Source organism: Mesitornis unicolor, unplaced genomic scaffold (genome assembly GCF_000695765.1).
Source record: "Mesitornis unicolor isolate BGI_N332 unplaced genomic scaffold, ASM69576v1 scaffold15923, whole genome shotgun sequence".
NCBI lineage: Eukaryota > Metazoa > Chordata > Aves > Mesitornithiformes > Mesitornithidae > Mesitornis > Mesitornis unicolor.
The window spans coordinates 2,651-27,006 of NW_010176824.1; the positions used below are offsets into that span (position 1 = coordinate 2,651).

The following is a 24,356-nucleotide window of genomic DNA, read 5'->3' on the forward strand; positions in this document are numbered from 1 at the left end:
ACAGGCAGTGTTGTATGTGCTGTTGCTACACGCAGTGTCCCACGCCAGCCTCAGCCTCTGCGGTGAGACAGTGACTGCGTCCAGTCCCGTGGGGCTGTGCTGTGGCTGCCACCTCGCTGAGTTTCTGCTCTCGGTATTGGAGAACCTGGTTTTATCAGACTGCAAAGCACGGCCTGGGATTATGGGATGGCTGTGAAACATTTCACTGTTTTTATTGTTCTCAGGGTGGAACCTGCGCTTACCCGGATCAAGGAAGATCGAAAGCGGATCATCTTACCAGCCATTGACAACATCAAGTACAACACTTTTGAAGTGCAGCAATACGCCAACGCAGCCCACGGCTATAACTGGGGCCTCTGGTGCATGTACATAATCCCGCCGCAGGACTGGCTCGATAAAGGGGATGAGTCAGCTCCCATCAGGTAAATCTCCCGTGTGCTGTCATGTAGGTGCTAGTGATGTTTCCATCTCAGCTGTCTGCCGAGGGGGATTTCAGTGAAGCAAGGCCACGGGCTTTGTGCAGGGATAGCAAAATGAGACTGGAGAAAGCAGATGGCTCTGCGAAGCTGTGGGGGTGTGTGTTGCATCTCGGGGCTGCCCCACAGTGTGCACAGCAGTGCGGGCGCTCTGGATGTGAATGTGCGGTTCAGGTCCATGCTGTGACCCTCAGTAGGATGGCAGGATCTCTTCATCTGTGCTTTTATTTTCAAACGGAGTCTGGGATGAGTAAAGAGCCAGTGAAACACTCTGTGTGTCAGAAATGAACTGTGTGGTTTTAAGAGGCTGGCTTCACTGTGGGTCTGTAAGCACCACTCCTGTCCATCTGCCCGAACCAGAGCTGCCCAGCAGCACTCACAGGACTTGTGTGAGCCCTGGCCTTGCTGGAGAGTTGCTCTTTTTTGAGAGAACTTTGCACACGTTCAGGGTTTTCCCAATGGCTGAATTTTAAAATGAAACTGGACCACAAAGGCTGAGTGTAATTTTATTTTTCTCTATAAAGGAAGATTTTACCTTGCAGAGATGGAATTTTCAAAGGAAATAGCGTTTCAGGAACTGTGATAGTGTTTTTGAGAGTTGTTGCAGTGGGAAAACAGGAACTGATATGAAAAGGGCTTGCTTTCTTCTTCATTGAAAACTCTTATCTTGTAGCCCTTCATCTCCAGAGCAGATGCTTGTCTAACTGAGGTGTGCTGTGCTGGGTAAAGGGAACTCTTGTTAGCAACTATTGAAATAAATACTAAAAAACATGAAGCCCAGGTATGCACTTTAGCTTGCTGTGCCCTGATTTTGAGATTTCTTAGGAAATTACCACCTTAAAGTCGTCCTCATTTTGCTGTATATCAGCTTCATCCTCGTGAACTCAAACCCTGTTGTGTGGTCCCAGTGCAGGCTCTGGCACAGAAGCTGATGTGCTTCCCTTCCAGCGCAGAGCTTGAGTGGTCAGGTCCTGAGTCGTCCATCCAAACACTTAAACATAGGCCACGGAAAGGATCCAGAGGGTCTTTTGGCAATGAAAGGACATGGTCGAACTGATCCCATTTTGTGTGACTGGTTGGATGGGGCCATCTCACAGGATCGTTCCTCATACAGGAAGTAATTCTTCAATCCGGGTTTGAGCAAGTGGTGCAAGTTGCACTTAGGTTCATTCTCATGCCCTGTGACTGCAAAGCAGGGCTGTACACCAACATTAACCTTATTTAGCACAGTCCTTCATCGCTGACCCTTTGCTCAGCTTGAAACCGCAGTAAGCAGGAAAGCAATTACTTAGGAAATCGGTTTTCCTGGATAACATGCCCTGCTCTCCTCATTGTTTAAAAAGTGCAGGTGTTTTATATCTATTTCATTCAGCCCTGAGAAATAGTTTATTGAAGAAGGAAAATCAATCAGCCAGAGCTTTCATTCCTGAAATCAGAGTTGCAGTCTTTTATTCCTGAAAGGTTTTGCACACTTCATTACTTCCACTTTATATGTGAAATCACTGTATTAATTTTCACATGAGTTGTTCTAGTATTTGAGTATCTCCTGTTCTGGAGACAATGATCACCTCTCAGGCAAGGCTGAGCTAAGAGGTTAAACCTCTGTGGGTTCTTCAGATGTGATTTTCAGTGGAGGTAGCTTGTGCCCTCCCTAAAGCATGGAAGCTGCATCTGCAAAACACTTCTGGAAATTCAACCATTGATCTTTTTGATAGAGAAAAGGGAATCTCAGCCCTGTAATGCTGGGATGAGAGTTTTTTTCCAGCAATGTAGGGCCTCATTTACTATGGGTTTTCCACAGGTTTATGTTCATGCTCTTGCCAGAGTTGTACTGGCGCTGAGTTGGACTGATACAAAAGGGAACAAAGTCTAAACTCAGACACTGCGCAGTGTTGACATCTGCTGTGTGTAAGCAGCTGTCTCCTGAAAGCAGTGACTTTGTTCTGAACCTGGGTGAAGAACCCTCCAGTTCAACAGTGCCTGAACTACCCAGAGACAGAGCAGAGCACCCAGCCCTCGCTAGCAAAGACCAGGAGCACGGAGGGGCTGTGATTGCATGGTTACCTCTCCTGAAAACTATGGATTAGATGCCCTAAAATGCAGCGACACCAACGTCAAAGCGTGAACGCTTCCCTGTCTCCCTGGGAACGTGTGCGTTGAAGGCAGTGCTGCAGGAGAGCAGAGCACCCACTCCATACCCACACTGCGCTGGTTTCTGATGGGCCTCCAGAGCGGTAGCACCGCAGTGGGTTTGCTGAAGCATTTGACTGTGCTGCTGCATTATGCCTGGCTATAGAAATACAGTGCCATTTTGTGGCTTTTAAGTGATATGCCAGTGTAACTAAGATAATGGAGAGAGTGAATGAGTGAGTGGTATTGATGAAAAGAATCAGGAGGTCTGTACTTAGAACTGAGATTAGAAGGCAGCGATGATGGGAACTTACTCGCTGTATAAAAATTAAGGTATATTTTGAAAAGGAAGGGGAAAATCACACTAGGGAGCAAACTTTTAAAAAAGTCTCTGTTGGTTTGGTGCAGATTTTGGTTTTGGAACCAGCTTTCCACAGCCTGTACTGCAGCTCTGATTTCTGTTTCAGCCCAGTTTGCGAAGCACGTGAACTGGTCTGCACTGATGGGGTTTGGATCTCTGTATCTGCTCAGTGCATTCATATAATTGCAGGACTGTTCATCCGCATAAACATTGCAAGCTCCTTAGTCCTTGCTCACACGTTTCCTCTTAAGGCTTCCTTTGGCACTGTGTTCAGCAAACAGAGGGTTTTGTGCCTCTGTGTGCATTTTGTAAAAGAAAAGGTTAGTAACTAATATGACTGGTTTGGTGGTTGGTGTAGCTGAATGCTCCCTCCCAAATCTCCACAGGGCTTAAAGATTTTCAGTGTTAAAAAATGCATACCCTGTTATCAGTGAGGATCAGAGCAGTGACATTGCTGCTGTTTGCACTGTATGAATAAATATCATCAATCAGCAGGATCAGGTGAGACATTTAGAAAGTGGAGTCCAACTCCTGTTTTCTTCTGGGATTACTCAACAAATGTGCTTACTTCTTTCTCAGAAGTTGTCTATTTGGGGCTTGATTATCTGCATTCTTGGGCTCCGGCAGTGCTGTGATCTTGCCCAGGGCCGTGCTGGGCAGAGTTGGATGTGTCTTTCCAGTCAGTGGGGCTCCACATGGGCACCCATGTTGAGTGCACACTGTAAAATGTCAGATTCGCTGCTGTGGTCCAAGTCACAGAGGGGATGTGGTCTTGAAGTACCAATGAAGATAAAGAAACATCAAGAAGAAAGTGTCAGATTTTGTAAAGATTTCTGATACAGTTTAAAGTCAGTTCTCTTTTTTTTTCTCTCTGAAATTCAGAACAGTTGATGTTCCCTGAATCGGTTTCTGCAGGCAATCCATTTTGCATGTTTGACATTTGAGGTGTAAGATATCTCTAACGTGATGATTTAAATGAGGGTTGTTATTTTGACATGCTATGTCCATCACGTCATTTTCCATTTGTGTTCCCGAGAACACACTGCCCAAAAACATCCTTATCATCTGGCAGCAAACTGTGTAACAAAGGATCCCATTTCAGAGGGTTTCTAATGAATTTGACTACGCATTGAAACAAGCTGGGGTTTTTCTGTATGCAGAAAATAATGGTGGTTTTTGGAAGGGCAAGGAAGATCTCTGGTATCCCGAGCTCTGGCTCATCTCCCTTCACCTGCCACGGTGACAATGGACCACTCTGTACCCGATTTCCCGATCAGCAGCAACCAACACTGCAATTGTCAGTCGGCCGCACCCAGCCAAGTGCTGCACCGCTTTCCACTTCATCTTCCTCCAGCAGCACTGGTGCATTTCATTGCTGCATATGTTCGCACTTACTGCTTTAATACGCCATAGCCTGGTACCAGTATGAATGTGTGTGTGCGCTGAATCAGCCACTCCAGAAAGCACGTGTGTCTCGCCCGTGTGTATCAATTAGCATCCGATGTGCCCCCAGTGAAGTGGTTTTAGCTGCCTGCGGTAGCTGGGACCGTGTGTGCCCATCTCACGTTGAATCTGGGCCCTGTGCTGGGCTGCCAGGGCGACAGGGATGCAGCCACACTGGAAGAAATCCATCTCTGTGCATAGCTCAGGAAGGGGCTCATCTGTAAAGACTTGCAGGACAAACCATGCTGTCAGGAAATAATAAAACTGATGACTGCTTATTGATTGATTGTGGTCATCTTTTCGGTTGCTTGTTCACAGGAGACTGTAACAGAGCACTTTCTTTTTGATTTGCCCAATTTCTGATGGGTGTCCTGCCTGTTCCAAGAAATATACTTCTGTGGGACATCAGAGGGTTATTCTACATCCCTGTTACCCTGCCTTTCATAGCCAAGCATTCTGAGTTGCTTTTTTTCACACACTGTAGCTCTCCAAAGGCATTAACAAGCCTTCCCATCATTAAGCTTGTCAGGTTTTTTCCTGTAGCATCTGAGCAGCAAATCTGTCCTTGAGTTCTGTTCTCACGGCCCGGTGTGACTCCTCATTGCAGAAGACATGAGTGGTGAGAAAAAATAAATGCTCATGAAGGCACCATGCAGGTTTCCCCACTTATCTGCCAGGCCAGGCTGAGGTGCTGCTTAGGGACCTGAACCAAAGAAACATCCTGCCAGGAGAGGTGGAAAACGTAAAGATGCAGCGTGGGATGTGCCATCTGAATCTCTTTGTCTCTTTCCTTGTCCCTGTATATATATGTTTACGTTGATGTATTTATTTATAGTTATATTTGTGTCTGTGTTTATGTATTTGTGTCTGAGTGTTTGTAGGTCAGCTGTGCTGGAAATTGGACTTGTATGCTCTGAACACAGTTTCAAGTGTGACCTGATCACACATATACTTTCCCCAAGGCGGGGGAGAAAGATACGTGAGGGAGAAGCGGATTTACCGCATCACGTGCAGTATATCAGTCTGGTGCTCGTCTTTCTTCTCCACTTCCCTTGATGAAGCCCCCGGCAGCATCCTTCAGTCATCAGTAAAGGGAAGCGGGGATGCACCTGGCTGGAGAAACGGGCATCGGCCCCTGCTGCAGTTCTGCTGATAGAGCTGTGCTCTGGAGCTCTAAAATGCAATAGTTGTGACTCATACCTGCGCAAGGGGTTCTTATTGCTGGCCAAGGTGTCCTGGGTTCGTGGTACTGCAGCAGATGCTGCCCTCGTCCCTCAAAGCCCCGCGCTGCCCTGCAGCAGCTGGGAGGGAAGGAGGGGTGGCTACCACCACAAAGTGCTGCTCTCTGCTGCCTCCCTGCCCAGGGCATCACCCACAGCAAGGTCTCTGCCATCTCTCTGCCATCGGGTAATTTCCACAAATTGACTGTGCTGTATCTTTCTCCAGGGCAGGATCAATACTGTTCTGTGCTGCATTTTAAGGTTTCAGCTGCAAAAGCCATTTCGCTGTGTTTCCCACATTATCCTTTGAGTGCTGTTGCTGCTGATAATTAACGTTTATAACATCCTCAGTTGTGTCAAAGAATATTCCACAGATCAATTAAGCTTCCCAACACCTTTGAAGTGTTGGTAAAAAATAGCAGACCTCTAACTGCTATTTTGTGACACCTTCTAAAAATGTCACTGTTTCACTAGAAAGTACGTGACTTCAGGAAAAATGTCCTGTTCTATAAAGCCGGTGTGCTTGAGGTTAATATATTTTACTCTGAAGCTGTGAAGTGCTAAGGGCCTGCACATTCTCATTTGCTGCCCTTGGCTAGTGAGCAGTGTTTAAGACGTGCTAACGCAGTTGCTTTTGCTCATCTATCCATTTCTGACTGTCAAGGGAAGTGTTGCTGCACTGTACTAACAGTGGTAGATACACTGGAGTTGTTCAGGTACTGGAAAACCAATGGTGACAGCCAAGTGAGGGTTTCATGCTTCCTGAGATTGGGTTTTTTTAAAAGTGTTTGCAATTTGTCAGTGTAACGCTGTAGTCCAGTACAAAGTGATCCATGTATAGGCTTAAAGCACTTTTAGAAGTGCATCTTAGGCTTCCGAGCTGCTGAAACGGTGCTCAGACTTTGACCCAGCTTTGTTATGTGTGCATCAGATGGGGAAGCAGAGGCGAAGGAAGGTGACTCTGCAGATCAGGTGAATGACAGAGCAGGGAATAGAGCCTGGGTCCCCAGCTCACAGCGCTGTTCCCAGCTCACTGGGCCGTGGAATCGCATTGCACTTGGTTTACAGTTGGGTCAGTCAAGGCACAGGGAAGATGAGGGCCTGGGCTTGATGCCCAAAACTCTGGTTGAACCTGATGGAAGGGTTGAACACGCAGTATGCGGAAAATTCGGGGTTGTGCGTGCTCAGCGAGTTCTTCCATTGCAGCAGGGTGCGGCTAGGGCAGAGCACGGGCTTTGCGGCTCAGCTGCTGGGGTTTTGGTTGTGCTACTCTGCAGAGGAGCAGGGGCTGCAGGCAGCCCAATTCAGGTGGAGAGAGGCCCTGGCAGTGGCAGTTTTTGAGTGCTTCACTGAAAAGCTGGATCTGGTTCCTTCTGCCGTTGCACTGCTATTCTTGCTCGTTCCTGAAAACATTTTTTTTTCCTGAATAAGAGTCTGTATTTGGATATATCTAATGAGAAGGAATAAAACCTAGAAGAGAGAGAAGGAGTTGCAAAGGCAGGTCCTCAGTGGCACTCGTCTGAGAGTGATAATTGTGCGGTTGTATCTGAGATGTGTTTCCCACCCCCGTTCAATTAACAAGTCGGTGTTTTAACGGGCAGAGCCGACAGCCGCAAGAATCCATCCCCTGAGAGAGCCCAGCACCTGAGCGCAGTCTGCAGAGCCCAGAGGAGCCGCTCCTCATTAGGAAGGAAGGGGACATCTCCTCATGGGAGCATCCTGCTGCTGTAAGGAGCTGCCACCAGAGGATTTGGGGAGGGGGCTGGAAGGGGAATGAGTCTAAGCCCAAGCCAGCGTCTCAGTTTTGCAAAGCAGTGATGCTCTATCCTTCATCCAGTGAAGCCTGCGTTTAGCTTTAAATACACAAAAAGGAAAATTAAGAAAGTGGCTTGTGTTTCTTCCCACATCTCCTTTACTTTTTTAACATGGTTAACGTTTATTTATTTCACTCCAGAGATACTGAATTCCCTTTCCTTGCTCTTGTCTTTCTTTTATTTCAGTTTCTAGACCAAATTTGTTGCTTGGTAGCCTAAAATACGGTTTTCAGTGACACAAGATGTGATGGTAGAATGTATGTAGCATATGTCATGTCCTGCGTACAGGAGAGCTCTCAGCATTTTTAGGCAAGTCTGTCTCCAGGCACCGCTCTAGGAGCTATAAGCAGGAAGATCCATTTTGCTTAATAACTTGGATTTATAAATGCACCCCTCTTGCAAAGATCCTGATGTACATCCACCAACAAAAGATGGATGTGTCTATCCAGGAGTGCCCAGGACCATGGTGGTTTGCATAGAGCTCTTAGGGCAGTTCTAACCGGGACTGATTCAACAGAAAATCACAATTATCAGCACCAGAGAAGTGCTGGAATCTCCTGCACACACAAAAGGGGGACTGGGGGGTGTGGTCCAGGCACTGAGGGTGACCCTGCTGCACCTTCTTTGTAGGATTTCCTATATCTGGCCTCCAGATTAGATATTCCTCCAGCTGTTCTGACTGAATGGGTACAGGGATCTGGCTGAGACCTCCACTGCTGTCCAAAGGCATCTGTGAAAGCCAGATGTTTGCTTTGTAAATGCCATTGAATCTTGTCCCCCAGCTCGTGATCCAGGGAATGCATCTCTTTCTGTACGGTTGGAACATGAGAGCTAACCAAGCTATTTCAACTTCTTTGTCAGAAACAGTGCCGATCAAATGTGTTTCTATCAACAGCTGCCTTTTTCAATTATGCAGAGAAAACACAAGAGGGATAGTGTGCACTACAGCACAGGCTTGTAATGATCTGAGAGGCTGAGGTGGCTTTCAATCTGAGGAAAAGTGCAAGGGAGAGCTGCTGAAGTGGTACCAGTAATGCAAGTGCTGCAGCAGAGTCCCTCACAGGCAAGTAATACCAGTGCTGCAGCAAATGAACCCTTGCAAGGGCACCAAATAGTCCCTGCCCTGGGCTGGACTGTGTTCTGCAATGTTGGCATATGCATTAGGCGCAGGAGCAAAGAATTGTTTTATCTATCCATACCTTGGCCGCTTGTTTGAAACCTTTCCAACCTCCTGCTGAGGAAACGTTGAGCTGCTGATGAGAAAAGGACCTGGTGTGATCACACTGCTCCAACAGCCTCTGCTGCACCGGGGACCTACCAGTACATGGAGAAAATGCGTTTGTTTTCCCAGCCAGGGCAATTTTTCCACATGGTTGTGATGCTGAATGTTTCTCAGCTGTCATGGGCAAACACCTGGTGAATAACTTTCTGTACAGATTGGAGCAGCGTGCAGGTGTCTGGGATAAGAGAGATTCATAGGGCAGGGTAACACCAGCATCCCACTGCAGTGGGGGTAGCCTGTCCCAGGGTCAGGCTGTGGGGTGACCACCCATGACCGTGCAGCAGGCACCTCTCGCCCTGCAGCTGAACTGCAAGTGGAGCAGGGAGCTGCAGGCTCTTGGTTTTCCACCTTAAGGTTAGTCAAGTTTACATTTTTAAAAATTGTGCCCTATAGAGGCAAAACCCAGCTCCTACCTTGAATTTTCAAGAGGCAGGCATTGTGACCAGTACAGAGATGCAGAGAAAGTGTGGACAAATGAAACTAGAAAATGTCACTAGATTGTATTGCGTTGAAATAACGCTTGTGTTCACATGGTGAATGCTCTCAGAAGTTGTTGTCATGTAGTGCTGCTCAGTGACAGGTTTCAGATTGCTTTGTAAAGGAGAGCAGAACCATAGTTTTACACATAAAGAAACTGATGCTCAGAGAAGGGGAAATTATTTGTCTGGACTCACCCAGTTGTCTGGCTGCAGATCTGAGGGCAGAGTCTCTTCATCTGAAAACTTCTCCTTTTCTAAAGTCTAACCTCAGCAAACAGAGAAATGTTAAGCACGGCACAGCTTCACAAAAGCTGAAATGTACCTCCTAGAGCTGACTCCGGGCAGTCCCTTGCCCAGCTTCACACCATGGCTCTCGATGTACTTGCTTTTCCTATATGGGTAAGGGAAATAATTTCTGACAAAGCTTATGGATGGGGTTTTTTTTGTGTGTTAAATAAAGTGCTGTCTGGTCTTTTGCTACACTGTATGGTGGTGAACTTCAGCTCCAGCACAGAGGTTGCGTCCATAAAACAAAACCAGCCCAATGCGTCGCTTATGCACAGGGGGTGCTTGACTTCACATCTCATGTCTGTCTGACACAGCTGGTCCAGGTGTGGCTGGCAGTGTGCTGGTTGTTTGGGTGGCTCTGGTCCCACAGGGCCCTCTGTCCTTTGAGGGATGAAGTGCAATGTGATTGCAACCTAATAGATAGACCTAAAATGGAAACCTGAAGACTAAGAACTGTTTTGTCTATGTAAATTTATGAAGTGGGTTCTGTAGTAGCTACTAAACAACTTAATTTTTTGCTTAAATCTCTCTGTACAGGACACCAGCCATGATTGGATGCTCGTTTGTAGTGGACCGAGAGTATTTTGGTGAGATTGGCTTGCTCGACCCTGGCATGGAGGTCTATGGAGGAGAAAACATTGAATTGGGCATGAGGGTGAGTACAAAGAAGACACTTTGTGCCATGACCATTTGCAAAGAAAGATGGGGAGCCCATGGCCCAGCAGAATTGCTGTCTGACTGATAGGCTATTACACTGAAGTAATTGATATTGTAACACTGTCTGGCGCTGACAGTCCCAGTAAATGAATGTTCCTGGCCTTACTGGCCTTGAGAGAACTGATAACAGTCAGAAATATGGTTTATTGGCTCAGTCTGTCAGTGTCTGAACCTAAAGAGACAGATTTTCCGCTTCCTTGGTATCTCTGCGTGTGCAAACAGCTGCACTAAGTCTTTGGGTGCTCGTTGCACCCAGATGATGTTGTGTGCTTGGGGCCTGGCAGATGCGGTACCAGCAGAAAACCAAGGCCAGGCTGGTAAAGTCAGTTGTAATGTTCTACACACCACCCATGATGAACGCTGTGGTGATTTAAAGCTTTAAGGGTTGTTCTTTAGAGCAAGAACTACGGGACACAGGTATTTGACCGTCAGAGAGGTCAGAGCAAAGTGTGGACAGGTAACTCTGGGGCAGCATCAGCCCACCCTGTGCATCTGCGCCTATGGGGGTTGACACTTGTGATCCTTCACCCTTGTTTTCAAGGTGGTTCTTGCCAGCAAGTCCTTCTGAGGGCCAAGGAACATGTCTTTGCTTAGCACTTCAAAATTAGGCCACTTAATGTTGCATGAACACAGTTTCCTCATTATAAAGCTGACTGTTTAATTATTTCCCCCTTACTCTTTATTCCCTGCTTCACAGTAACATGTCCCTGGTGCACGTAATGTGCTCATTAAAGCATATATTCTGCTCATGGTGAAACACTGAACATCAGATTAGTCCATTCTGTATCTGACTCCGTTTTTCTAAAATGGCTACAAACTCCTTCACACCAGTGGGCTGAGGAAGAAAGTCACTGCAGCAACGGTTTATTTTCACATATGAGTGTGTATTTATTATTCCAGCATCGCAAGAGGGATAGGGTTTGTAATGGGACTGTGTGAATACACAGCTTATACTTGAAGGTTCAGAATTCACATAGGGACAGAAAAACTCCTACCACAAATCATCCAATTTTCCTTAAGAGGGTCAGGCTATTACCGGGATTGTGTGAGCCTTCCTTTATCATCGTGCAGGGCTTGAGCTGCTTGAAACTTTTCCACATGGCTGCTCCCAGAATAGATTGAACGCTCTGGCAAAACCCTGGCGTGGTTGATGAATAAGCCTCCTAAAAAATCTGAAAGCTGTCACTCTTCCTTAGATGAGAAGAACTTGCTGAGGACGATGAGGGCTCCTGGTAAACAGAGGCAGAGGTTTAATAGGATTATGAAATGGCACTTGCGTGAAGAGAAAAGGATTTGATGTGAGCGAGGACAGGTTTTTAAGGGTAGGCAACCTGTTAAACCTAGGATCTAGAAATGACAGCTCTCAGTCTTTGGGTTTGGGTTGGTTTTGAGGTTTTTTTTTTTGTTTGGGATCTTTTTTCCCCTATAAAGACTAATAATTAACCCTACTGTTTGGAAAAGGCTTTATGAAGGTACAGGAGTTCATTCCAAAATAAGCTGTATGGCCATAGCATGCATCTGTTTCTCTCTGTTCCCAGTCTGGATCTAGCATGGTAAGTAATGTACAGTGTCTGCCTCCTAATTTGCAAGTCCTACGCGTGATCGCCTCCTGCGTGTCTTTCAGAGCTGTCAGAAACCAGCAGTGTGAAAATCCACAGGAACCTTCTCCTTTCTCTCTAGGTTATTTATAAAATCGCTGTGATTTTACAAAGTTTTGTGGTTTTTTTAACCTCTAGAATCTCAGAATAAGTTGTAAAAAATCACTCCTTTCCCAAGGCCTGGTGCACTGACCCAAGCAGGGATATTTGGCACCCCCTATGCCTGCACAGAGGGATGCTGTTGCCCATGTGTGACTCTGCTTGTGTGGAGCAGTGAAAGGGAATGAATAAATGAATTAATGAGTAAAGAACAAGAAATGATGGAAATAAAATGGTGGGGGAGCAGTGGCATGCGTTTGGCTGAAAGAAGCCCCTATTTAAAATAGCTGTCACAATAATCCTTTAAACATTTTTGTAAACTATTATCATGATACTGCTAAAAGAAAAGTAATTAGGCTTGGAGTGTCTGAATTAGATTACATTGCATCTAATGAACCCTCATTTATATTGTTTTAATAAAGTGAAATAGGGAAAGTCAGTGAAACTAATGAGCTGATTTGGGAGGATACTGTTTGATAACCCAGCTAATCCCCCTTAAATCTATTGTTTATTAAAAACCCATAATCTTGGGTATTCCGCTATTGGCTTTTCCCTCTTCTAAATTCTATAGATGAAAATATTTAAATAATTAACTGAAGTGGTTCTCTTTATTGAATAAGCAGTGCATAAACTGACTGGGGCTACCATGTCTATTGAAAGTATTTAGGGCTCTGCAGCTCTTTCTAAACTTGCACTGTTTTTTCTGTAAGGTTCATACTGGTCAGAGCTGTGACATTCTCCTGATGGGGCAGTTTTGAGGTGAGGCCAATGACTGTTTGCCAAGCTGAAGAGATCCTGGTTTGGTGGAGAGCAAGCACCAGCTGTTGTGGGAAATACAAAGGAGATGGACGTGATTGCAGGCTCGTGATAGTGAGGAAATAGATGGGCACTGGTACAATGTCAATGTCGTACTGTATTTTTCAAAGATGACAGTGTCACTGCAGGATGGATAAACACAGGGCTGAGTTCTGTTATGGACAAATGGTGCTCTTCTCGTGGTGCTCACTGACCAGCTACTGAAGCTGACGGGAATTGTCTGTGAGCACCGAAAAGCTGAATTTGGCCAGGAATGTACAAACCGAAATGGTGGCTGGCTCTGATGGGGATGAGGTGCCCTTCACCACCAGGGGCAGCCTGGCTTGTGAGCTGCGGTCAGGCCAGCACCACCCCACTGCTCTGCCTCCTCGTATCCACATGGACCCAGTGAGCCGCAGAGAGCCCTGTTCTCATTCCTCTCCTTTTCCCAGTCTGGAAACAGGGATAAAGAAAAATAATGGTGCTTCCTCCTGCAGCAAAGCCGGGGATGTGCCTGTGCCTGAAGAAGACACCCTTAACCTCAGGGTCGATCGCGTTCATCTTTGCTGCTCCCAGGCATCAAGTGGTCTCCCTGACCTGCAGTACAGATGTCCCAACAGCAAGAGAAATTCAAGCAATGCTTGAATGTAGAAGATGACAGGGATCCCTTTAAGTGAGGGTCCCAAATTATCACCCTGTAAGAAACTGCATGGTTTGCAAGCATCATATAAATTCCCCTCCTGGTGGGAGCGATACACACACTTAATTATTTAGAAAGGGATCATATAAACATTAAAAGCCTAGTTTATGATTTGACCTAATACAAGCAGTTTATGATGCATCTTTTTATAGCAGTCATAAATCATTGCACCAAGGATCTCTCTCTTCCTCTGACGCTCCAGTGATAAGGTGAATGAATTGCTGTTCTTTTTATTTTGTACCCATCAACCGTAATGGTGGGTGGGAAGATATCAAGCATTTATTTTAAAGGATGCTCTAGTACAAATTAAATTCTGGTTCCACCATTAAGAATCCAAGCAAATTAAATAAAAAAATATGTTGACAACCAAAAGAAAAACTTTTTTATGTCCAACATCAACTGGCCATACCACTTCATTCTCAATAGCACTGTGATATACCTCAAAGGAGGGAATCTGCATCAGTTGATGAATTCTTAGAGGTGCTAACTCAGAGATTTGAAAAAAACCCCAACAAACCAACAAACACTCCCTCCTCCAAATTAATGACTTACCCAGTTTGAGATATCTTAAGGAAGTCCACTGTTCAAGAGGTCCTGGCCAGGGAAATCAATTGGAGAAGACCCTAGGTACCAGCATGGCAAAACAGCTCTATGGTGGATCCAAGCAATGGCGTAGTCTCCAGCAGAGCTTGGCTGGATGTGTAAGGTCGGTCATGGCCTCGGTTCCTGCTGCTGTGTCACAGGAGACTTGGGTCAGTTTTGGCAACCGGCCCTGGGAACACGGAGCTCATCAGGATTGAAAAGCATTGACCAAAACCAAGACAACAGCTCAGATCGTGTGCACCCTCTGCTGTTGTGATTGCATTGCTAATGGTGGCCAAGCTGGGCAGCTGGAATCAGGTATGGGTTATGTATGGAGAAATGCAGTCCCACCTCAGAAATACCGTGTGTACTGTAAAAAATCATGATGCGGATTGACTGAAGTGTCTTTATGAGGAAATAAAACTCATTACCTAGCAGGCTTTCAAACACAAGCACATCATTATACTTTTCAAAATTCTGCTGTACGGCCTGGCTTTACTTTCTTTAAAACCAGACGAACTACATTTTCTCTGAACAGAAAGGCTAATGGTAGATTGTGGAGTGGTGAATGCTTGACCTGATTTTATTACCTTTAGCTAAGGAGATTTAGATTCCTTTGAGCAGTCAGTGTCTTAAATGCAGATTCTAGGCGTGTATGCTGTAATAAAAATGTCACAGGTTTTATGTATAGCAAACTTTAATTCTGAATTCTGGACAGTGCTTTTTACTCTATGTGATTCATGAGGCCAGGCCCCCAGTCCTAGAGCTAAGAGGTAGGTAGGGACCCCATTCTGAAGAGTTTCTCAGAATTTCAGAGGTCTTTCCTATGTGCTGTGGAAAAATACGAGCAAAAATTGTAGAAAAATACAGGTTAATCAAACTGTCTTATTTTGGTAAATCCAAAGATATTTCATTTTTATTTTGACCTTTGCCAAGCTGTAATTTTTAGCATAAAGTAATTCAATTTAAAATCAAAAGTTTTAAAAGAAAACCTTTTAGTTTGAAGACATTTAATAACTTAAATGATGTTAACAAAATTCCACAATTGCTGGCATTTGAAAATGTGGTGCACTCTGTCCTTAGACATGCCTGTTCAAACTGGAGCGCAATAGATCAGCATTTTCAGCATGAAGTTAAGTGCTATTAAAATGTTTCTGACCAGTTCTGCACTGAACCCTGCAATGCCGAAGCGAAATCCTAATAAGTGATGCAGTCTACTGTTACTGGAAATTGCCCTGATGCAAAGATCTCTGTGATAAATTTCCTAGGTCTCACCCTCCAGATGAGCCGTGTATGTTAAGGTGTCCTCTTTTCCACCTCCAGTTTAATTTAGTATTTTTGTAGGCATTTCTTAAGGTAAAAGAATGTTAAGCTTGTAAAGTCAAGCATTAAGAAACCATGAAAGGATTTAATTCATGGTGCCTGGATTACATTAATTTGCAGCTCCTTTCCCTCTCCAAAGTAAGGACTGGAATAGTCTGTTCCGTGGTGATGTGCATTACGATGAGCCAGGTCCTCTGCCTGTCTGGATGCTCAGCATCTCCTCATTCCAGCGGAGGTTCGTTGATTCCAGCAGGATGGGATGAGGGTTGGCATTTGTGTACAGCAATAACGCTCTGTCTGAAGGAGACAGGCGCAGTTGTAGGTGAAGATGCTGATGCAGGCATTAAACCCCAGGCTGTGAACCCCGGGGCGGCCCAAGTCACCAGGAATCGCTGCCGCCACTGCCAGCGTGCACAGCCGCTGGTCCCATCGCAGCATTCACAGTTCCCTGAGAGCCGCTGTCAGCCCTGGCTGCTCTGGTGCTGGCTGCATCCTCCCAGTAACTGGTGCTCGAGCCCCGCGCAGCGAACCAGAGACACGGTGCTGTCAGCAAACAAGGAACCCGTGAAGAAGCAGATGACGAGGACAGGCTGAATTCCTGGTGCAGACTTCAGGTGTCTGACATCAACCGCACTGCAAACCGGAGGATTTTCCGTGTAAAGGGTCTTCCACCACCTGAAAGAGAAGAACGTGAAAACAGCGTAAAGCAAAGCCAAACAGCCAAAAGACAGCCCTTGGCCTGTTCCGACTGGGTAGAGTGCTTGAGGTTTTTTTCTGACCAGAACATTTATTCAGTCTTAATTGTACCCTAAATGGGATGCACGGCCTTGTTTCTAAGGGAGAGAATCCAACTCCCCACCTGTCTGCAATTTCTTTGAACCACAGTATGCTTTTTTTTTCTTTTTATTGAATTGAAGATGACTGTAACCTTGAACGGAAAACAATGTTTTCATCAGAACAGAGCGCAATGGTGCTCTAGCATGAAATTGCCAGCAAACTACGGGACTAGAGCTTGTGAATACCGTTAAAAACGCTCTCTAAAGTGGGAGCATTGGAAATAGCTCAGAAAAGAGCATCTGGCCATTTGGCTTCAATATCACATCATGCTCCATCGAGTGTAACATTTTATGTTACAAACTCTTTCATGTACTAGGACATTATAAAAGCACAGGGCTGGAAATTTCAGAAAGAGATCAGCGGCGAGAGAACTGAAGAAAGAAAAGGCTTCCTCAGTCTCTGCTGCTTTCTTCTCAGCTGCTTTCCTGCAGGTTTAATCTAAATCTGACACAGGTTCCTCTGCAGTGGCAAGCGTGAACAGAATGAGAGAGGGAAAATGCAGAGAAGTTGAGTGTGCTAATTGTGCTGAGATTGAAATAGGTTTCACTGGCCTAACGATGGGACTGAACCAAAAGCCCAGAGATGAGCTACAGCTCGTCAGGCACTTTCTGGTACATCGTATTTTCTATTGCAAAATCACAACTCGCCCACAGCTCCAAATGTCCTGCAGAACTCTAAATTTGATGCTCTGTTGTGAGCAGAGGTGCTCAGCTGTCAGTTGGGTCCCAGCACGCCTGGTAAAAGGTTTCTTGGAGCTTTTTTAGAACCATTTTGAATCTTTTTCAGAACTCTTAGAAAAATATATTGGTGCTGTGGAAAACAGCATCTTTCTACTTGAAAAATGGAAGGCACAAGTGTTTTGGGATACCAGCTGTTCCCACTATAGGGAGAGGCCCATTTGCTAATTGACCTGTTGATTACCCCCCCAGGTGGTTCTTGTTTTTCTGGGGATAAGAGGTTTAATCTGACCCTCTGGAAGCACAGAGAGCTCCTGGGGTGGCAGAAGCCCTTTTGATCTGGGCCTCTGCATAGAGCAAAGCCTTGGTTTGGGCTGGTGCCCTGTGTGGAGATCCCTGACCCAGACCAGCAGCAAGGCCTTGGTTTGGGCTGGTCCCCTGTGTGAAGGTCCCTGACCCTGACCAGCAGTCTGGGTAAGTCCGGCAGGGGCAGCCAGGGGATGTTTGGAGGGGGGAGTATTGTGAGGTTTGTCTTTGGTTGGTTTTGCTTTCATTCTGCCTGGAAAATTTTGGGAGGAAATGTATTTGGTAGAGTATCTTTGGTAGTCTAAGAGAGAAATGTCTGCTTGTCTTATAATTATCCTTGCAATGGTGTTGTCTGAATAGAACAAAACACGTTGAGCTGACTTGTGTGACAGGTATCTCCAAGCTGAGGAGCACGCACAGGGAAGGAATAATGCATGTACCCATGTTGTTGAATAAAGTTCACTCCTCGGTGCCAAAAAGTTATATCGTTATCTGTGCTGTGTGTAACATACAGAAAAAAGGCAACTTGACACCATGCATGAAAGAGGCAAATTATTTTCTGTTGAAGGCAGCCACCAGTGAGGAATTTTTCATGCAAGCCTTCTATAAATTAGGTTTTAATGGCCTGCTTATTGCAATGGGAATACTCACAACAAAGGAGCCCCAGACAGGGTGGCTGTGTTGTGGAGTGGGTCAAGCACTTGCCTGGGAAACGCTGGAGCTGTGTGATCTCGAGGAGTTTTTCCTACCCTTCCTCTTCAGTTTGCCCATCTACAGATGGCAATGTTAACTGTATAGTGGGGAAACAGCGCAGGGAATGGTAAAGTTGTTGTCTATGGAGTGGCAGGAAATGTCCCCTGAAAGGAGCATGGGTGAGCTCCTGTTCTTTGTTTTCGGGTAAAGTTTCAGGAGGGCACTCCCAGCCAGGCACCCTGCAGGACGGTGGCAGGCAGAGAGTTCACCCATTGCCACCTCATCTTCCTCCTGCAAGGAAACCTCAAAAGTATTTCCCCAAGCTTGCCTCAGTTTTGTCATCCTTTCCTTTTTGGTGCTGGTGGCAGTGAGCATTTGTGTGCAGTCATGTTGTAGGACACCTGTTGTTAATTGTCCAAACACATGGGGAACAAAAATAGTGCTCATCCTGCGAGGTGTATAATTTCGTTCAATTCAGTGTCCTTTAAAAGCTTTGGGGGAATGTGTCACGACAGTATTTTGGGACATGACGGCTGCAATAATGCACCTTTAGATTGTGATGGCTGCCAGGAGTTAGGAACCTGATGACACCCATTTGCCACACTTGTTCTGTGCTTTTTTTTGCAACAGTATTGTGTGCTGAAATCCTGCTTTGTTCCTGCACTGAATGAATTAATTTCAGTACGGAGGGAAGGAAATGAAAAATATCCAATAAAATATTTAAAGTCTTCTTTGAGAGGGAGAATCTTGGAAGTCTTTAAATTTTGTTTCCTACATAGGGAAAATACAGAAACAAGTTGGCTGAAACGCTTTATTAGTACTTTTATTATAACTCGCATAGCTCCATATGTAGTTTCACTACTTGCTTACTGCAGCTAGTCTAGATCTATACAGACAGATTGCCTTTGCATCCTCATTTTTCATTGCTTTTCCATGAACATCAGATTGGATTACATGGCAATGTTAGACGTATATATAACATGCACAAATGCATTGGTCAAAATGCCAGTTGCTTTCTATTAGTAACTTTCTTCCAACACAATGGAAAGGTATAACTATTTAGAAGAAAAGAAAAACACAAAATGGCATATCTGTCATTTCTATTTGTATTCTAGGCATAGAAAAGGCAGATCTCGCTGAAAAGCCATATTTAATGTGACATACAGAATTTATAGCATGAGAAATGTGGCCAACACAAACCCAGAGAAGCATCAAAATATGTCTGCAAGATCTATGTCAGGTGTAACTGTGTATTACATATTCAAGTGTTTTGACTGTAATAAAATAATTTATTTGCCTGTTTCAGTAAAACTGTGGCTGCATATTTCTACTGAAATGCCACTTAGATTTCCTCTGCATCTCTAATAGCATGTCATTTACAAAATATCTTCCTATCAGCAGAAAAACAAACAACTCAATAACTTCAAGGCATGCTGCACCTGCAATTCCTTGCCCACTCTGGGAGGCAGGTAAATGCGTTTACCTCCATTTAACCAGGTGGAAACTGAGGCAGAAGTCACTAAAAATGTCCTCATGGGACATTTGAGAGACGTTTGATGGCAGAGCCCAGGTTGAAACTATTTCTAATAGACTTTATTGCAATTCCCTACTAATTGTTCTGAATTTAAAGCCTGAAATGATCACTGGAAGTTGCAGCACATACAGTTCAAGGAACTGTACGTAAAATCCCTGTTTTCCTTTAGGACATGAGTGAGGAGAGGATGTGGTGATTGTCTTCAAAAGGGATGAGCAAAGTCTAGAGCCTGTTCTTGAGCAGGGTGTGAGAGCACATTCACAGCAGTTCTCTCCAGATCTGTTTTTTTTGTTCTGGTCAGTATTGCAACATTGTGCTGGTGGGTACATAGTGGATTTCAGGGCTCCTGCTCTATCTTCTGCAGTGCCGTTTGTGGCTGGATCAGCAGCTGCTGCCAGTTCCTGCCCCAGGGAGGGGATGCTGTTATTTTCTGCCCTTTCCTTTGCTGCCCCTTGACTCACCATGAGTGTTCCACATGGATCCGGCCTGCTGAGGACAGCTTTAGGGTGTCCTGCTTCTGCTGCTGCAGCAGACGTGTGTCATATCCCTTCTTCACTTCTTTCTCTTGCCCTTTTACCCCTCAACAAAAACTCCATTGATTCCTGAGGAGTTGTACTGCAGGACCATGCGTATACAAGTGGGTCTGTGACCACTGTGGTGTTAATGGTGCCATTTTCCCTGGTCCCCTACCTCTCTGCTCGTGGTCCGAGTGTTTCTGGCCCTGACGCTGTGCCTTGTGCCCAGAGGCATGGATCTGCCAGGCCCAGTGAGCCTCAGAGAGCCGCTGACAGGTTCAGCTCCAGTTAGCTGCAGTTCAAGGTCAAATGGGACATTAAAATATGGATAAATGTCAGGGCTTGCTGGCACATCGATCTCAGTCTTTTTGATTACTGCCAGATCGCATGAATAAATTAGCCTTGACAGGTGCGATAAATTGTATAGACGACTGATCTCAAACAGTAAATGTTAAAGAAGGACGTGGAGGGGAAAATACCCTCTGCAGATGCTTGTATTAAATGAGGTGAGTTTTGATACAGTGCTCTGGGGCAGTCTTTGGGCAGGAAGAGGCCTTTTGTGTATGTGAGGCTGTGCCAAGCTGGGGAATGCCTCCACTGTGGCGTTGATCTCCTGTGTCAGGAGGGTTTGGGTCACCACGTTGTGAGGCAGGAGCGCTTTGGCTGCCCCTTCCACTGGCTGCCCTGCCCACATGGGGTGGCTGTCAAATGGCTCGGGCCTTCTGCTCCCCACGAGTAAAAACAGGTATAAAACGATATAAACAGGTCTCTAAGCAAAATAAAGCAAAAGTAGAAGGCATTGGAAGTAGCTCTTCATATGCTGTAATAAGGCTGTCAAGCCATGATTCGTTTGCAAGTCAGGTCTTTGCTTTGCGGAGACTTTTTACTTGGAAACCAAAGCAGATATTCAAAGAAACTCGCATGATTTATGGTATATGCTTTCTTTTCTATGATTTCAATCACTGTCTAATTATTTTATTTATTTTAAATAAAGAATTGTTCTTTTGTTGACTGCTAAATGAGAATGTGAAAAGAATTTGAGAACAGGGGGCTTTTATCCGATACTACTTCAGAACTTCCACATTTGTTAGATCTAGGATCAAATACTATAATGCTCTCTAACGTAAGACTTATCAGAAAGCCAGACTTTGTGACAAACATGTAGGCTTTTTTCTTTGTACTGTTAGCCCCTTAATCAAGCATGTTCTGTCTGCAGCATCATACACACATTCTGTCTCCCCATCTTGATATCTCATCTGTGTGTTTGTGTATATATGTCTATATACACATATTTATATGGATGTAGAGGTCGAGGACTAGTGCTCAGTTTGGGCCATTCCTCATCTCAGGGCTTCTGTGAAATAGTTGGATTTATGCTGAAATGCTAAACGTTACAGTATGGTTAATTGAAAATGCACAATTTTGAATACAGAAGCATGTTTTGTCTCCAGAAGCAGAAATATATGGAGGTGCTATATCAAGAATTAAAGGGAGAACCTTGGTTTTGGCTTCCATCAGTTTTGCAAAATGAAAGCAGAATAGAGTCTTTAAATTAGGTGGATTTTAAATTTAGTTGTGACTGTTCTGCATAGCTCCAATTGTCTTACCTATAAATACACAATCACTTTTGCACTTAAATCATCCCATTAATGTATATAATCAATAGCACAGGTATAATTTTAAAGAGGCTACTATAAATCTCTTGTTTAGATGTTGAATGGTTCGGGTGCTCTGATGAACTGATACACCTTCAATGTATGTGGAGTGGTAGAACAAGAGGTTACAGAAAAAGGATTCTTACTTACATAGAAATGCATTTTTTATGTAGAAATAGGGCAATGTAGTTTGAGGTTGAGAGAAAAAGGCTGCAAAAGAGAAAAGCCCTTCTGTATTGCAGGAGTGTCACCAGATGGATGGGACCATCACGCATGGTCCATGTGGTTGGGGTGTTAGCAATGAGAAAAAGGAGACAAAAACAGAAGTGCATGTGATGGAAAGAAGGGTCGGGCACAGGGCTGAGTGGTGAAAAGCAAATTGCCTAATAAGAAGGATTTTGAGTGGTATAGAAGCTCCTGAAAGATTAGCCAATGCAGGCAGGTGGCTCCGAGCCTTAAAATGTGTGCTTTTCTGATTACTGGTATAGGAAAAAGATGTTTACAAAGCAGTTGGGAAGAGGATGAAGATTGTATTTGGAGGGCCGGGGAAGCATTGTGCTAGACTTAAGAGTCAAGCAAAGAAGCTGTTAAAGTAAACAGATAAGGAGAAGTGTGAGTATTTCTAGAATTGAGCTTCTTGAACGCACGCCAGATGAAATGAGGAGGGATTTGCTCGTAAGGGTTGCAGCATCCACAGCCAGAAAGGCCACACAGATTATAAAGGATATTTTTTGCATGTCTATAAAAGTGCTTGTCGGTGTTTCTGCTCACAGTGCCTGCTGTTTTCAGACCATGTAAACATTAATTCTCAAATGGCAAACCTTTAAAGCTTCAGAGTAAGCCAAGAGAGGAACCCTCAGCGTCTTTATTTTGTGTCATACAACATACTGTTGTGAGAATGGATTCACATGATAAATTACAGCTGTGTGAGGTGCATATATTCCACTGCTCCTCAGTGATCCGCCTGTCCAACCAAAATGCCCCTTTCTCAGTAAATTTAAATTTCACTCACATTTAATTTTTGCCTTCTAAAATACTTTGCCAGTTGTTGTTCTGTGGCACTGGGAGGGGGCTGGGACTTCGTGCAAACCTTACTACAATTCAGAACAAATAACTCGTTCTTTTAGCACTTTGACAAAGTCTTTAAAGCATCCACAAAAATAATATATCCTTATCCTCATTGCCGATGCTTCTTTTTCATCTCTCGTAGTAAATATAAAGAGATTGGAATTTATTATTTCAAAAAAGGCATACCTTTTTTGAAAGGTGGTTTCAAGATCACATAATGATTTCCTTACCTTCTTAATAAGACGAGACAGGGAAAAACTCCTTCAGTGGCAGTGGCTGAATATCTGTAGCCTCTTAAATATTAAGAAAGTGCTGTAATTTAGCAAACCAGAAAACTCTTAAAACAACAAACTGGGATCCATTAGCCTGCTAGAGATTGTGTGATAAATCTTCCAACCTGCTGCATGTTGACCTCCTTAAATTGTGATATACAGCAAAAAGGAGTACCCAGCCAGTTTGAAAGGGGTTTGCACCTTCCCAGTGCGGGGTAAGGTGGGATGGATTTCTGCTCTGAGTGCAGAGCACAGCAGCCACTGATTTTAATTTACAGTAGGCCTGAATGGCTCTTGTTTTCAGAACAGCTGGTAAATTGAGTGCTCTTTGGCATGCGTTACCAGATTAATAAAGATCTGGTGTACTAACCCTCAACCTGTCATGCTTTAATTTCTGCACTGTTTTGTTTTCATCACTGTGAGGACTGTGGTATTTCCCCATTAACACAGACCCATTAGGTCTTCAATAAAACCTGTTTGAATCCTATTTTTTTTGCCACTGGTGCTGGTTTTCCCTGCCCGATGCAGCAAATGAAGGGTCCCTGTGTGCACAGCTGACTGTTAATCACCTCCCTGTTGATCTCTGGATGCTTTTGCCAGAGTCCCTGGGTGAACAGCAGATCTGTCAGTTCTGCCTGGCAGTGTTCTGACTACAGAACCAAACCAAGAGTGAGGAAGGTGTAAATGTAACCGCGCTGGTTGTCTGTGGGGCCCTGAGGTGAGAACCATGCAGACAAGATGCAGAGTGTTGGACTCTGGGGCTCAGGTTTTAGCAGCACTCAGTGCATTCTCTCTAGGGCAGCCTTTGGGGTTTGGACGTCTTTTGCCTCCTGTGTGAGGAGCTGGCAGTGAAGGCTGTGTTTTATGGGGACAGTGGAGATGAGCTGCTACTCAGGCGTGTGAGAAATCTCAGGACCAAATCATCTTGAGCTCTGCAGGGGGAGGTTGAAAATTCAGGTAATTTTCTCGCCTTTGTTCAGCTTCTCTTCCAGCCCTAAATCCTTTCTTTCTGGCAGGTCTTTAGCCCTTTTCTCCACCTTCTGTATCCTGCTCTTGCCAATACATCTTACTCTTTTTCACCACTCTCCTATGCCTGGCTCAGCTCCACCAGGCCTCAATGTTCCACGCTCTCCTCTCGCTGCACCAGTGACTTACGAGCTCGACGCTGCTGCGGACACCAGGGCTCTCAAGTACCTGAGCAGCTCCCAGGAAAGCTCATAACTGTCGTTCACAATGGATGCTCAAAGCAATGGAAGCATTAGAGGTTTGAGGAGTTTGCTGCTTAAGAGGAGTCTAGGCTAGATGAGACAGAGAAAGCCTATTACTCAGGGTTGAGAGGAAAATAAACACCACCACCTTTTTAATAGCAATAATAATCAAGCAGAGGTCCCCTCTGTGACATGAAATTAACACTGTAAAGGAAATGTTTCAGTTAGAGCAGAAATTAGTTCAGAGGATAAGTAGCAATGGCTTGTGTTTTGTAGGGGAATAA

The 24,356-nt window shown here is 44.9% G+C and overlaps 1 protein-coding gene across 1 annotated transcript in view; it reads left to right on the plus strand.

Annotated features, from left to right (window-relative positions):
* Nucleotides 1-224: 224 nt before the first annotated feature.
* LOC104538600 (polypeptide N-acetylgalactosaminyltransferase 9) overlaps nt 225-24,356 on the plus strand; it is a gene marked incomplete at both ends in the record, with an annotated part of 64,441 nt that continues 40,309 nt past the window's right edge. The window contains 2 exons of the mRNA XM_010181857.1: nt 225-422; nt 10,031-10,148. Of these exons, the coding sequence (XP_010180159.1) occupies nt 225-422; nt 10,031-10,148 (316 nt within the window). The remainder of the gene's footprint in view (nt 423-10,030; nt 10,149-24,356) is intronic.